Source organism: Gossypium raimondii, chromosome 6 (genome assembly GCF_025698545.1).
Source record: "Gossypium raimondii isolate GPD5lz chromosome 6, ASM2569854v1, whole genome shotgun sequence".
In the NCBI taxonomy this organism is placed as follows: Eukaryota; Viridiplantae; Streptophyta; class Magnoliopsida; order Malvales; family Malvaceae; genus Gossypium; species Gossypium raimondii.
In genome coordinates, this window is record NC_068570.1 from 52,916,032 (window position 1) to 52,932,632 (window position 16,601).

Genomic DNA, 16,601 nt, shown 5'->3' on the forward strand with positions numbered 1-16,601 from the left:
CCATAAAAATTTAATAAAAATATTTACGAGTCTAGTTTACGGAAATGGGGTCCTAAAACTGCACTTTCCGACAACACTGACTTTTTGGTCGTTACATTTATTACATGAGTTCATGTATAATCTAGAAACTTCATTTAATGGTCGGTTAGACTACTTATCTACCTAGGCCTATATATAGTTCGGTCATGTCATTTTGTAAGGGTTAATCAAATGAATTTTCAATCAATCAAATTTAAATTTTAAACCGAGTTTATACTATTTGTTCTTTTCAGAACTAAAATTGAACTTATCAAGAACTTACCTTCTTGTGGCTTTCATCAATCTATCTTATCACTTCCCTTCTCAACTCTTTCTGAAGTGTGGCGATCATCTTATATCGTCGGTTCCTATCTCATTATAGATAGTGGGTTGCGATCTTTCTTAAGACAACCAACTTGTTAAGACTTAACTCTGCTTTGTAAAAATCGGGTCACACTGTTTTATAGTGTTGGTTCATTTCTGGGTCAACTTTCGTTTTATCAATATTTATCCATTCCATTCTTCCATTCCAATACCTTAAATACATTTCAAGTTCCAAGCTTAACTTCCCATTTTTCAGAGAAAGTGCCGATTTAGATGATCGGACAAATCAAATCGTGAATCAATTTCTAAACTCATAATCGGGTTCACATAAATTGGTATCAGAGCTATGAAAATATAAACCAGGTACGCTTTTATTATCCCAGAATTTAAAAAAAAATCTTGAAAAAAGAGGAAAAGGAAAATATAATTTAAAATTCAAAAAAAAGTCTAGGAGCCTTACAAAATTTTTTTTAATTCGATTTATGTTTTTGAGCCTATTTTACATCTTTTGGTGAAATTTGACGATAGCAAAATTTTCCCGAGCCTAAAATTTTCAATTTTCCTATATACCCAAAATATATCCTAATCACTATTTTATGTATTTTGAACCTATTTCTGCCATTCTTTGTCACAACATTTTGAGTTTTTGATCTTGTTCTATATAGTTTGATTAGAACTGAGAGAAAACTCTTGAGTGGAAAAAGGCACGAGCATGTGAAATCATTCGAGTGGAAAAAGCCTGAATTGTGTGCAAACAAGAGATGAGTGATTTTTTTTTGAGTGAAATCTGTGAGTTTTGTTTTGGTGAGGTACACATCTTATTATTCCTTTTGTTCTTTGATTACTAATCTTTTGTAAAATTATGTTCCAAGAAGAGTTTTCAAATTTAGAACTTTAAAATATGATGAAAGATATGCGAAGATTTATGGGGTCTGAATTTGAACAAGTACATAAAATATTAGACCAAGTGGAAGGAAGATCACCAATGAGGCAATCATTTAACAATTCCTTTAAAAGGGATCGACGTTTTGATTTTTATTCATCATGGAATTCAAGATGGAGTAAAGAGGATCACAAGTTTGAATCCTCCCAAGGTAAGAAGTGTGCTAAAGTATTCATTCACATCAACAAGGAAAGATGAACGAGTTTTCTATGACAATCCTCCAATTCGATCCTAAGAGAAGTCCACCATTTGGGGTTCTTCAAATTCAAAATCAATTTGTAAATACCTAGTAAGAATAGAAGAACTTGAAAGTGAAAAAGAGATACAAAAAAATTGAGAGAAAAGAAAAATAAAAGAGCTTGAGAGAAGAAAAAAAAGAAATCAAACAAGAAAAAGAAAGTGCAAGAAAGAAAATTGAAATAAAAAGAGAGTGTGAAAAAAAAGAAATTGAGATTGAAAAAGAAGAGAGTGAAAAGAAATAACATGATCATACAAAAGTGAAGGATGTTTTAATTAATCCCCCTTCGGGTTTGCTTTGTGATATCTCTTCGTCTCAGGTTTCTAAAGATCCGTTGGTGGAGTTCCAACTGCATTACTTTTCAACCGAAAGGAGATTCCGTATTTGGGAGAAAAGTAAGTTGGAAAATAACATTACTTCACAAGTGCAACTGTCAGAAGGTAAGCAAGGAAAGGAACTTTTTGAGATTAAACCAAGACAATATTCTTTGAATGTTGTTGATGAGTTTGTCTCTAATAGTGTCTTAAAACATTTTCCTCATGACATGTCTTGTGTTGGTTTATGTGACATTAAATCGCCAATTGATATATCCATTGATGTCTTTGGTTTAACTAGATGCCTACAAAATTCGATTGTTATGAGTGATTAAGAATTTTCACATAAAACGTTTAATCTGGTTGATTCTATGTGAGTTCTTTAAATCCTTGTGGGAAATTTTTGTGGAAGTACATGCCTATTCGACAAAAGATCAAGTGTTTACTTTGTTTGAGCATGCATATACCTAATTTTTCTTTGTTTAGCATGTGTGATTTGATCTCGAAAGAAACACAATTGCTTCGTGAAGATGTGGCGGATCAAAATCGTGTGTTTCAACCTAGAATGAATGTCCGTACACAATTTTTACAGGGGTCCGAGTGTAAGAATTTTGTTTTAAACAATTGTGTGAATAGCATATTGTGGTTCAATATTTGTTCGTCATTTCTTGAAAGAAAGCTTTTGATTCATGTTAAGATGGTAAGGCAAAATTATGTCTTTGATCCCGAAGTTGGTTTGTATGTTCATTTTTTGAAAAGGATCTCGAAAAAATACTATGTATTCATTTGTTACATGTCTAATTTATTTTATGTCGATGGAGGTCACAATGTTGAGGAATATCCTTTCGAAGAAGGGGTGAATAAACGAGCTTTTAACTTTTCAATTTTTAAAGCTTTGTTTGATTTTTAGGGTTTCGAGAGGAATTACTTCCAATTAACTCACAAGGAGTACCCTTTCAAGGACCGTGATCTTTAAAGATTTTTCTCGACCAAATGACCTGATTTGAGGACAAACTGCTTAAAAAAGGAAGGGTATGATATGATCTCGATCACATCATGTGTTGGCTCGATTCGAAAGAATCGCGACTGGCCCAAACGCGAGGGGCCCAAGTGCAAAATGAAACATCCATCATTCAAGTTCTTCACTTAATATTTACATGTTTTTAACATGTCATGTGTCATGTTTATTATGTTTTAATTCACAACATGCATATTTTCATTTATATTATATTTGAATTTTAACTATAGTATCGTTGAGTAGTGATTGTTATTTGTGAATTGTCAAATAAGTTGATGAATTCTATTTATATTGCTTTTCAGGTATATGACCAACCACCAAGGGAGATCTATGATTGTTCGTAATTCCCATCTAAATTCATGCACGTCCATTCTTTAGCTTATAAGAATTTATGAATTTTGAGATTTATGAATGGACAAGATACATTGGATCACATATCATGCATGTACATCCAAGGGGGCTTGTACGAATTAAATGCTCAACATTGAATTTGGTGGATGCATGTACGGTTCAAGGGGAATGCATGAGTTTACATTAAGCAAACACTGTATCTATTAAATGCATGGGTGACATGGAGGGATGTATTAGAAACCATTTGGTTGATTCAATGAATTCTTATATACATAGACAGTAAAGGGAGATGAAGTTGACAAAAGGGAAGGAATGTGATTTTTCAAGCATACATTGAATTGAAAGAAATGCATGGATGGCATTCAAGCGGTGCATGGATGTACACCAAAGGTTTATGACCATTCAAACACATGCAATGAATCTTCAACATACATTCACGTCAAGAGGGAAAGCACCTGAACATTCAGCTGAATTCTTTGAAATTTAAAGATACATGTATTACATGAGTTCATGTACAATCTATAAACTTCATTTAATGGTCGGTTAGACTACTCATTTACCTAGACTTATATGTAGTTCTGTCATGTCACTTTGTAAGGGTTAATCAAATGAATTTTCAATCAATCAACTTTGAAATTTAAACCGAGTTCATACTATTTGTTCTTTTCAGAACTAAAATCAAATTTATCAAGAACTTACCTTTTTGTGGCATTCATCAATCGATCTTATCACTTCCTTTCTCAACTCTTTCCGAAGTGTGGCGATCATCCTATATAGTTGGTTCTTATCTCATTATAGATAGTAGGTCGCGATCTTTCTTAAAACAACCAACTTGTTAAGACTTAACTTTGCTTTGTAAAAATCAGGTCACACTGTTTTATAGTGTTGGTTCATTTCTGGGTCAAGTTTCGTTTTATCAATTTTTATCCATTCCATTCTTCCATTCCAATACCTTAAATACATTTCAAGTTCTAAGCTTAACTTCCATTTTTCAGAGAAAGTACTTACTTAGACAATCAGACAAATCAGATCGTGAAACAAATTCTAAACTCCTAATCGGGTTCATGTCATATAATTTTAGGATTTATTCCTTAAATTTATTTTAGGTTTAGTCTTGATACTTTAGGCTGACCAACTTAACTCGCATGGTTAGTGACGACTCTAGTTTTTAAGTTTTCAAGCCTAGTTTGCGAGATCTTGAGTTTAATAGGTTATAACAAGTATAATTTTTAACTTCAATAAAATATTTTTTAATATTCAAATTTTCACAAGTAAAAGTAAAAATTTATTCTAATGCCTGTAATATTAAAATAAATAACAAAGGATATTTCCGTTAAAATTTCTCCCAATTTTTATTTGTAATAAATTATAAATATAGATTTTATATATATATATATATATATATATGTAAGATTTGCAAATTTAGTTGTCTAATCAAAGGCTGAATTAGTGATAAACTGTAATCCTATCAGATCAACGGTTAACTCCGAGGTTCAATGATTTGCTAAGTCCAAACTACCTATATATATATTCTATATATGCATATTACTCTTGTTTTTTGTTCAACAATCATAGATATATGCTATCCGCCTGCAGAATACTATGCATATTGCATACATAGCTTGGGCTAAATTTGTTTGGTGCGATAGGGATACACGAAGCCTAGCGGAGTAAATAAGCTAGGCAAAAAAGCACGTTAAAGTCATTGGGCAGCTTAACCAGTTTAACTGCTAAGCATCTCAAAAATGTGAAACGTAGAGATAGCGTGTGACTGGAGGAACCTAAATCTTAAACACTGAATTTGCATGGCAGCACATTTTCTGGCACAGTTAGAGCGAGGTAATATTCAATTCAAAATGTATTAAAAGGGAGGAAGATAAAGGGTGAATAAGGACATAGTTTTGGTTTTCATACAACGGAGTGGACCATAACCAGCCGAAACAGTTGAGAACAATAAATTCGTGAATTAAAGTAGTCGTCCAAAAATATCAAAGTGCCAGACATCTTTTACATATTTATGTTTGTCTGGTATTATGGCTACTCTTGCCAGACTTAATCGGTTGGGATGAAGAAATAAGACGATCACGTGGACGAATGTGAAGGTTGTAGGTTTACAGTACAGCTTGAATGCACCATATATACCATCCCTCCCTCCACATACAAAGCAACTCAACATCGTAATAGTAATAAAATTCCCTTCCAAAGCCATTTGCAGCTAGCTCACCAAACCATGGCTTCTAAACCAGGAATTCTCACAGACTGGCCATGGACACCTCTTGGAAGCTTTAAGGTAAGATGATCTCCTTCCTCCTGCTTTTGATTATTTTGTATATTAATTCTCTCATGGATTTCCATGCACTTATATATGTATTGCTGTTGGATGGATTTTTATAGTACATAATCCTGGGTCCTTGGGTTACGGAGACCATATACTCGATTATGGTTAAGGATCCAAAGGAATGGGACCTGACCAACTTTTCGGTAATCCCATTCATGTTATGGAGAATGTTGCACAACCAGCTATGGATTAGCCTTTCTCGTTATCGAACTGCCAAAGGCACTAACAGGATTGTGGACAAGGGTATCGAATTTGACCAAGTCGACAGGGAAAGGAACTGGTAATATGAGTTACATTTGTTTCTGAAAATTAATTAATTTTAAAAAGTGGTTATTAACTATTAACCATGAACATTGCAGGGATGATCAAATATTGTTCAATGGAATCCTGTTTTTTTTGGCTAACAAATACGCTCCCGGGGCTTCACACTTACCCCTATGGAGAACGGATGGTGTGATTATAACCATGTTGCTCCATGTCGGTCCTGTGGAGTTCCTTTACTACTGGTTTCATAGAGCTCTGCACCATCATTATCTTTACTCTCGTTACCATTCTCATCACCATTCCTCCATTGTCACTGAGCCTATCACTTGTAAGCACCTTTGACTCTTCTCTGCTCCATCCACTTCTTTATTATTAGTTTGACATGATACTGAAAGGCATAAATAGTAATGGACTGTCTGTGTTGTGTTGTTATTTTTTATTTAATTAATTTCTACGTAGAAAGAACAGGGTTACAAAATAATCCGATTAGAAAGGAGGGCACTGTCTTCTTGTCCCATTGGACTTTGCTATATCATGTTACTTATATCAAATAGAAATGCACTATTTAATGGCAGTGGGGACCGACAACACAAAAGCGAAGCATTACTTAATTATTTTATTGAACTAGAACTGAAATTTAAAACGGCATTTTGTTCAGTTTTGGGGCTCACAAACAGTTTAAACAATAATACATAGAATCATCACCAAATTTTATACTGCTTGGGGCATATATCACAAAATTAGTAAGTTGATTATATAATGTATAGTTTTTGTTAAGAATAATAAAGAATGATAAGTGTGCGTGTTGCAGCTGTGATACATCCATTTGCAGAACACATAGTATACTTTGCACTGTTCGCAATACCAATGTTGACAGTTGTGTTTACTGGAACTGGATCCATCATCGCCATTGCTGGCTACATCACTTACATCGACTTGATGAACAACATGGGGCATTGCAACTTCGAGCTCATCCCCAACTGGGTCTTCTCCATTTTCCCTCCTCTCAAGTACCTAATGTACACTCCATCGTACGTCCCCTCTCTCTCTTAAAAATCAAATTCCTTCTTTGGGATTATGAGAACTGCACAAATGCACTACCTGCAAACGAACTAAAATAAGGGGCAAAAATTTATGACCCGAAAAGAAAGGTATGACATGGTTGTGGCACGTGGGCCTTGCTGTTAGATGTATAGCTTTTGTTCTTGTGTCTCACCTGACAAAGTTTGACTCACATCACATGATATATGACAATGCGTAGAAAGTAGATATTTTATATTGTCTAATTAAGCCCGTAATTAGGAAATTTTACTACTACCTGGATACGTGTCAGCCATCTTTCCAACCATTTTGCACTTTGTGCAACTTGCACCTCCACAAATTAATTGATCTATTCTCGTATTGAAAGCTTGTCTGCTTTTTCCAACAGAGGGTCTCAGTTCTCTACAGATATCTCATCTGTTTTTCGTCCTTTACCTGCCTTTAATTAATGTTCCGCCCGAGAAGAAAACTTAAATGACGGTGTGAAACAATTATTGTCTAATGATTATATTTAATTTTCGGGTGTTGGTGATTAGATGATTGATGTCTGTATCATATTGATATATGCTTATATCAATATTTTAAAATTTCTTTTGGGTGCTAACATATTGATAGCGGCACCTATTTATTAAATTAAAAATATTTTTTTAAGTGCTGACATAATAATGATTAATATTATTTTAAAATTTTAAATTTTTTGAGTGTTGAGACAATGATGCCGATATTCTTATACTAAATTAATTTCTTTTTTAAGTGTTAAAATATTTAGGGTAGATTTGGATGAATAATTGGGTATGGTACAGTTCGTTTAACTTACTTTTTATCTCATGTTATAGTATTGCTACAGTATCTAATCTCACCACTACTGTTATTTTTACACTAACTGCAGATAAACGTACCGCTCATCCAAACTCACACTTATAATCGGTACTCTAATATCAGATTAAAATTTTTTTTAGGTGCTTTTTGAAAAGCCGACCATTTAAAAGCTAGGCTCGCATCTTAAGGCTTGATGCTGGCCATTTATCGATCCCAAGCCTGTAGGGCCAATCAAGTTTTTAATTTTTTTTTGTTTCTTTAAATATTTCTTTATTTAGTTTTATTCTTTAATTATTCTTTTTTAATTAAATTTTAATCTTTTAAATTTAAATTTATTCCTTTATATTAATATTTTAATTAAATTCTATGGTTTATTTTTTAAATTTTTTTATTTCTTGAAATATTTCTTTACTTAGTTTATTTCTTTAATTATTTTTAATTAAATTTTATTCTTTTAAACTTAAATTTATTCATTTAAATTAATTTTTAATTAAATTTGATTATCGATCATCATTGTCTCATCACCCAATTTTTTTTAAAAAAATCTGGTATAAGGGTGTTGACTATCAGTATCCCAGTACAAATTTTTTAAAAAAATTTTAAAAGGGGTGCGGGCTATTGGTGTGCCAGCACCCCTAAAAAATATTTTTTAATCTGATCAAGGGGTGCTGACCATCAATGTGCTGGCACCCAACTTTTTTATTCAAATATTGGTATAAACGTATTCTAGTATGATACGAGGTGAAAAAAATACAAGATTACCGGCCACCTAATCCCCAGTATTCAAAAAATTATTCTTTTACCACCTGATACAATCATTAAGCAATGATTGTGTCAAAAAACTAGTAGATGCTGGTTATTTATTACCCACAACTCAATTTTAATGTTCATTTTAAGTTATTTGGATGATTGTTTTTTAACTAAGGTCATTTACATAATTAATTATTTTTTCGGGTTATTTAAGTAGAAAAGCAAATCTTTGAGGAATTCACCTCCGTCTTCCCGATAATAGTACTAATTGCCATTGACGCAGTTACATCATTAGACCCACAGAATGTCTTAAAAGCTAAGCATATATCACACAATAGTTTTTACATGTCTACTTGACATTAATAAATAATGAAAGTTTAGACAGGTTTCACTCTGCATCACACTCAATTCATCTTTGGCCAGCCATTTTTGAAAATCCTGGGGAATTCAACTCCGGTTTCCCCTGATAATAGTACTAATTGCCATAGACGCAGTTACATCATTAGAGCCATAGCATGTCTTAAAGCGAAGCATATATAGTATAATAGTTTTTAAATGTCTACTTAGTACTTGTAATTTGACATTCAAATAAATAATGATAATTTGGACAGGTTTCACTCGCTGCATCACACACAGTTCAGAACCAACTACTCATTATTCATGCCATTCTACGATTATATCTATGATACAATGGATAAATCTTCGGATACCTTGTACGAAAATTCACTCAAAAGAAAAGAGGAAACGCCCAACGTGGTGCATCTAACGCACTTAACGACACCAGAATCCATCTATCATCTCCGCTTTGGATTTGCCTCCTTGGCCTCTAAACCTTACTCGTCAGCTTGGTACTTGTGGTTGCTCTGGCCTGTTACATTGTGGTCCATGGTGCTTACCAGGATTTATTGTCGAACTTTTGTTGTTGAAAGGAACCGCTTCCATCAGCTCAGATTACAAACATGGGCCATTCCCAAGTACGGAATACAGGTAAGGAAGCTTTATTAACGCAACTGCTAGTTGGTGCAACCAAATACAAAACATGTAGACATGTATAGTGTTAATTGTTAACATTGCTGTAATTAATTTTCAGTACCGCTTGAAATGGCAAAAGGAATCCGTCAATAACATGATTGAGGAAGCTGTATTAGAGGCTGAGGAAAAAGGTGCTAGTGTGTTGAGTCTAGGCCTCATGAATCAGGCAAGTTTTCCCCCCTCTTCCCACAAATCAATCACCATGCTTGCGGGAAAATTACATTAAAAATAATTTTTTTAAAAAGGTAAAAATAATTTTTAACGGAAAAGATAAAAGTATGATGCTAAAATGAACACAATGCAGGGTGAAGAGCTAAACAGGTACGGTGAGGTGTATGTGAAGAAGCATCCTCAGTTGAAAGTGAAGTTAGTGGATGGGAGTAGCTTGGCAGTTGCAGTTCTTCTAAATAGCATACCAAAGGGAACAACCCAAGTACTCCTTAGAGGCAACTTGACTAAAGTTGCTTTTGCAGTCGCCTTTGCCCTGTGCCAAAAGGGCATTCAGGTACTATCCCATTCCATTGCTTACTCATTAATTAGCTAGCCACAGAAACAGGCAGTGCTTAGCTCTCCAAATTGTCAACTATGTCTAACTTTCCTCTAAGGAAATTTGAAGCTGTAACTCCATTGCGTTGTTTTCAGAATCATTTTCCTCTTTTACGGTATCATAATTTTTAATTTTAATTCATTGTAGGTCACTGTATTGCGTGAGGATGAATATGAGAAGCTTGATAAGTCACTTGGCACCAAATCTGAGGGTAAATTGGTTACCTCTAAGAGTTATAGCTCTTGCAAGGTAAGAAAGTCTTATGCCTCTAGCCTAGTCCTTTGCAAATAAAAATAGTTGAAATGGCTAACAAGTGATGATGAATTATTGATATGTTGCAGGTATGGTTAGTTGGAGATGACTTGACCGAAGAAGAGCAAAGAAAGGCAAATAAAGGAACACTATTTATTCCCTTTTCGCAACTTCCACCAAAAAAATTGCGCAAGGACTGCTTCTATCACACAACACCAGCGATGCAGACTCCGACGGCCCTTGAGAATGTGGATTCTTGCGAGGTTGGCCTTGAAACTTACTTACATGCCCCATTATCTCTGAAATTATTTAAAAGTTTCAAAAAATTTTGTTCTACTTTGTTATAATATATGTATTAAAGAGTGACAATATGAATGCATGTAATAGAACTGGTTGCCAAGGAGAGTGATGAGCGTATGGCGCATAGCTGGGATACTGCATGCTCTGGAAGGATGGGAAGAGCACGAATGTGGTTACACCATGTCTAACATTGACAAAGTTTGGGAAGCATGTCTCAAGCATGGATTTCAGCCTCTAAAGGTCCCAACTCAGTCAAAGTCCTAGAAGATATTTGGCGATTTATCTAATTAATCTACTTGATATCTATGTTTAATGTATAAGCATTTACCTAAATAACATTATCCTTATCCTGGATTCATCATGTGACTCTATCGGGTCATAGGTTGCTCTCAGAGTTAAACTATATATTATATATTATACTCTTTAAAATTTTAGGCTGTTTGTGGATTGTTGATTGTATAATTGCTTTCTTTGATTATGTTGATTTTGTTGGCCTTCCAACACGAATACTCGCCACAATAATCTATATAAATATGATGTTTTAGGCCCTTAACGGGATGATATAGTCCAATAGGGACAGGTATAAATTTGATGCTAAAATCGATTTATTTCTTTTATATAATATTGGAGTTTGAATTCATGTTAAATAAGCATCTGATAATTGTTAAATAAAATTGAAAAAAAATCATCTTTAGTATTAACATTACTGCTCCCGAAGTTTAAGAAAACACTTATTGACATTTCAAGCTTGCCCTTCAATAAAAAAAACACAAAAAGTGTTATCATCCCTAAAAAAAAATTAGCTCACTGATTTCAAATAGAAATATAACTTTACACTGCATTGGAAATGATCTTTTATCGCATGTTATAGACGAAAACTCGAAACTGTATACTACATAAGAAACACAAGTAAAATTTACGTTACATTGGATACGCTGCCAATAAACCACATGCTTTACATTGTAGCCGAAAACAGTGCAGGCCCAGATTTCCTCCTCGGCTTCGAAGTTGTGCAGCTGTATCAGATGGAGCCTTGCAGGTTACAAACAGTCAAACATATTTGGACCGTTCAGCTTAAGACCAAGTGTGGGCTATCTTTTTGTATGAAATGGAAGTAGGGTTGTCATTGAACAAAAAAGAAAAAACGAAAGGTAGAGCTATCGAAAGAAATCAATCCCTTGGAGGTGGAGATGAAATTAATTGTTTGAATCAAATCGGATCGGTTAATTGGACTGAAAATCGATTGCGATATCGGTTCAATTAGAGGGATTAGACCGATTGACCCGTGAATCGGTACAGACCACCAATTAAATCGAGTCATAAAAATCGATTGAATAAACAATTGAATTGATTCTCTTTTTATTTTTATTTTATATTTATGATTTTTTAATAATTTATTTAGTTAAACTAGTTGAACCGATTGAATCAAAAATTGATAATTTGATCTATTTAACTATCGATCTGATTTTGAAAACATTGAGGAGAACAAACACCACACCTATTTGAAAATATTGCAATGGCAATTTGCCATTACTCCACCTTCGTATGGTATAAATAAATAAGGGATAAATTTTAAAATTAGAAGTAAACTGATGATTCAATGTATAATTTGATCTTTAAACTTTGATTTGGTGTAATTTAACATATTAAATTTTGGTTGCGGTTTAAAAGTATACATGAAACTTTGATTTTGATTTTATTTTACAAATTTAAAGAAATAAGTACAACAATTTATTTTTATATTAGATAAATATAATTATTTGCATATGCAACATGTAAACTTAAAATGATATTATATCAATAATTACATCACTAATTTGTGAAAAGTTGAATCAAATCAAAGTTTTATGTATAAAATTACACAAACCATAGTGCATGTATAATATTGCATTTTAGATCAAAGTTCATGTGTAGTTTTGAGATTTATCTCATAAATAAAGTATGGGTTGGGCTTTTATTATATCATTTATACACAAATGAGACAAATATACATATATAGATAAAGACTTGGGAAGATGATAGGTGCTAAAAGTAACATGTTTTAGTCTCATTCTTAATGCATTTTTCTTGATTATTCAATGTTGATGGTGAATTTTATGTTCATAATCCTTTAAATTCATGTTTTTATACTTAGGAGAGCATTTGGGAGCAAAAAGAGTAAAAAACGAGCGAAAACTGGAAAATCAGAGCAAGATATAGGAGCCACACGGGTTAACCCCTTCCATACGGCCTGGCCACACGGCCGAGTGAGCCACACAGGCTGCCACACTGCCATGTGCAGGTCGTGTCAATTTCACTAATTTGGACCCTAAACTGCAAGAAAACATGATTTTTAGGTTTTTTTTGGTAATTTTAAGAGATATATATGACAAAAATAAAAAAGATAGGAGAGGGTTATCATAGAATAGTCAAGAAAACAACTCGAAAAACACCATTGAAGCCGATTCTGAAACAGATTTCCGTCGAGCCAGTTGATTTCTTAGGAGATCATAATGAGTTTATTTAATTCTTTCGGATATACTGTATCTTGGATTTTTTACTTCCAAGCATGAACTAATTTTCTAAATACCTAGAGGAGATAAACCCTATAATGGATTCTATTGTTTGATTTTTATTTTACGCATTGGATATTGTTCTCAATTATGTGTTCTAAATACCTAGAGGAGATAAACCCTATAATGAATTCTATTGTTTGACTTTTATTTTACGCATTGGTTTGATATTTCAAGATTATTTATCCATGTTTAATGTGCTGTTGTAACGTCCCAAAATTTGAGTTTTATTTCTAAGTCGTGTCATTGAACCTGTGTTTGCTTCTGTGGTTGTGTGTTTTATATACTCACTCGAGATCTGAGGTTTGAGTCGCTTAAATTTTGGAGTTTTTTTAAGTTCCTTACTTGAACCCTTAGTTTAGAATTCTTTGTTTAAATTTAATTCGGTGACTTTTTATGATAAGAATGAGCTTGCTGGTTAATTGGTTAAGCATCTGCTATTCTTTGATTTCGTGTTCAAGTCACGGTGTATGCAACAATGATTATATTTTTGCACTCTTCTACAAAAAATTGGAATTTAAATGCTCCTTCCCTTTACTATTAACTTAGAAGTTTTCCATTTTCCTTTTTTTTTTAATTTCTTATTCCTTTCTAAAGACTTGTTTTTCTTTTTATGATTACGTTTTTAGTAAATTTTCTTTTTGGTTTTGTCTATCTTGTAAAATTGTTGCGTCAGGTTGTGTCTTGCATGTTCTGGTAGGCTTTAAGGTAAGTTTCATTGTTAGTCTTTGTTGTACAGCGTTATTGTGAGATTTGAGATTTTTCCAAAATCTTGAAGATTGTTAATCTTGTTGTGCGTTGTGTTCTGGTGTGCTAGAGGAGGCTCATGAGATGTCTGATGCCTCTCGTTTTACTTAGGAATTGAGCGTGCACTAGGATTCCGCGATAAGTAGACTGTAGCTCGTTTTGTGTAGAGAGTCAAAGGTTTTGACAAAATTTGATCGTCAATGCTTGTGTGTTTTGTGAATGTAATGTTGAAGTGAGTGTTCAAAACTTATTTCAGGTTTGGAATTGCAATTGAGTGCTTCTACAATGTTGGGTAATAAGTGGGTATCGAAACCTGTTCCTTTTTTTTGTGTTTTTCTCTGTCAGAAATGGGGTTATCGACGGTACATGGGCTGCCGCATGGGCTTGTGTGTAGGTTGTGTGGGTCACACGACCATGTGAGAGCCTGTGTGGTGAAATGTGCAACTCTCTGAATTTAAATTTGGGGCCATACGGGTACGTCACACAGGTGTGTGTTCGACCGTGTGTAAGAAGTAAGGTGCAGGGGTTACACAGGCCAGATACACGGGCATGTGTATAGGCTGTGTAATTTCCTGAGTTAAGATTTAGAGTCACACAAGCAAGCCACACGAGCGTGCGTCCATGCTGTGTGACTCATTGAGTTAGGATTTGAGTCACACGGGCAAGCCTCATGGGCATGAGTCTAGGCCGTGTAACTCCCTGAATTCAAATTTGGAGTCACATGGGCAGGGGATACAGGCGTGTGTCGAGTCGTATGTAATACATGGGCTAGTACATGGGTGTGTGCCCAGGTCATGTGATTAATTGATTTGTTAAAAACGGCACACGAGTGACCACTCGGCCGTGTGGAGTGAGACAGGCCACTGTTCGGGCGTGTGAGCCCAAATCACCATATTCAATAATGCCGTAATTATTGTTTTGGGTGAGTGTGGATTACCTGTAAGATAAGTATCACTGTTTTGAACTGTATGATCTACTTTATTGTGACTATAGACTAGTTTCACTTATACTCTATTATAATGGAATGTGTGATTGTGTCAGCATCTGAATTATACATTGATATATTTTATCTATTCTGCATTTACATGGGACGAGAGTTATGAATCGAATGAAGTATTCTGTAATGAACTAGTAGTCAAATCACTAACGATATGGTCTGATTTGGGAGTAAGACTATAAACACTACGACGTGTCACATCGACATTATAAGGTGTGTAGAGATAGACAGGTATTATATACCTATTGGTTTGTAGGGTGGGTGAAGATGGTGTGTAGCGGATGGAGTAGGAAATTGCATCTGAATCTGTATTGTATGACATGTGCACCTAATCGTATCTTTGTTATACGTGTATCTGTACTTATTGGTTACATATCAGTACTGAGTATGGATCCATTTGAGGTTGTAGATCTAACTGAGGAAAATGAATTGTTATCTGAATAATCAATGATATCTAAGTTCTTACACATAGGCTAGTTTGTTTATGTTAAGTTCTACAATGCAACACACTAACTACTTGAATAAATTTCAAGGAACTCTTAGGATTAAGCGGCCGACTGACGTGGGACTCGGCCATCTATCGTAATTAAATGTGTGTGAACATATGGTTTAATTTAGTATTTTTAAACTTCTAAGATTTGACTATGTTTCAGATATTGGATACCTTTGCAACTTAACAATGATGTAAGACTCATTTTAATTACAACTGTGTTCTGGTTAGATAACGTGACATTCTAAGCTTAGCCTTCCTACCTCGGTTGGGTTTAGGGTATTACATTTAGTTGTATCAGAACCAGGTGAATCAACACTCGGATTGTGGAATTGGGTCTCTATTTAATACAATATGTTTAAAATAAAGTATTTTATGGCATGAGCTAAATAACTAAGCCTAGTAAATGATCGAGTCTCCGACGCATTCTGTAAGTATTCCTTCTAATGTGTTGCGTGTATATTGTATGGTGATAATTGATTCTGTTGATTAATTCTGCAATCTGAAATAAATTGTTATACGAATATGGAATTGATCTGTGCGTTCTAACATTGTAGATACTAAAAGTATGAGTTTACGAGAAAGTTGTGGATGAAGGTCGCATGGACAACAAAGGCGTCGTGGAGGAGCTCGAGTTGAGTCATCCTCCATAGGTAGTATACTCGTTTTGGAGGCCAGCGAGGTCGTTGGTACTCCTAGCGCTAAAACAAGGTTTCAGACTGTGCCAATTGAGGATGACCCCGTATTTAAGGCAGTGCTGCGAGTTCTGGAAAGGGTCGTTGTGACCCGTACTATGCCTGAAGTTCGAGGGTCGGTTACTGAATGACTCCAATCGAACGACACCAAGTTGTTCAAGGACGTTACTGAAGTTGCCCCTTTGGTGGTTGAGTACTGGCTTGAAGCTATCGAGTGCACTATGGATGACATTGATTGTTCACCTGCATAAAAATTGAGAGGTGTAGTATCACTCCTCCGAGACGAGGCATAATAGTGGTGGTTGATAGTTGAACAGGGTACTTAGCTCGAATTGATTACGTGGGATTATTTTAAGAGCGTCTTTCAGGGTAAGTACGTTGGGGCTAGTTACACTAAGGCTCGCAGACGGGAGTTTATGAATCTGGTTTAGGGGGAAAGGCTCGTAGTTGAATTCAAAGCCGAGTTTCTGAGGTTAAGTAGGTATGCACGAGCACTGGTTGATACAGAGGAGGACAAGTGCGTGCGGTTTGAGGATGGACTACGATATGATTTACGTGTTCTGATAGCTCC

At 34.6% G+C, this 16,601-nt stretch overlaps 1 protein-coding gene across 1 annotated transcript; it reads left to right on the plus strand.

Annotated features, from left to right (window-relative positions):
- The first annotated feature begins 5,239 nt into the window (after positions 1-5,239).
- On the plus strand, positions 5,240-10,983 carry LOC105773703 (very-long-chain aldehyde decarbonylase CER1). The gene is made up of 10 exons (XM_012595787.2): positions 5,240-5,496; positions 5,601-5,824; positions 5,904-6,136; positions 6,620-6,839; positions 9,030-9,405; positions 9,509-9,616; positions 9,755-9,955; positions 10,145-10,246; positions 10,339-10,512; positions 10,637-10,983. The coding sequence occupies exons 1-10, from the start codon at positions 5,437-5,439 to the stop codon at positions 10,811-10,813; spliced, it is 1,875 nt and encodes a 624-aa protein (XP_012451241.1). The 5' UTR covers positions 5,240-5,436; the 3' UTR covers positions 10,814-10,983.
- The last annotated feature ends 5,618 nt before the right edge of the window (positions 10,984-16,601 follow it).

Bases quoted from the DNA above. Each gene is read 5' to 3' on its own strand.
- LOC105773703 (XM_012595787.2), top strand. From the start codon at position 5,437: ATGGCTTCTAAACCAGGAATTCTCACAGACTGGCCATGGACACCTCTT. The intron at 6,840-9,029 runs GTACGTCCCCTC...TAATTTGGACAG, and splicing joins TACCTAATGTACACTCCATC to GTTTCACTCGCTGCATCACA. The intron at 10,247-10,338 runs GTAAGAAAGTCT...GATATGTTGCAG, and splicing joins AGAGTTATAGCTCTTGCAAG to GTATGGTTAGTTGGAGATGA.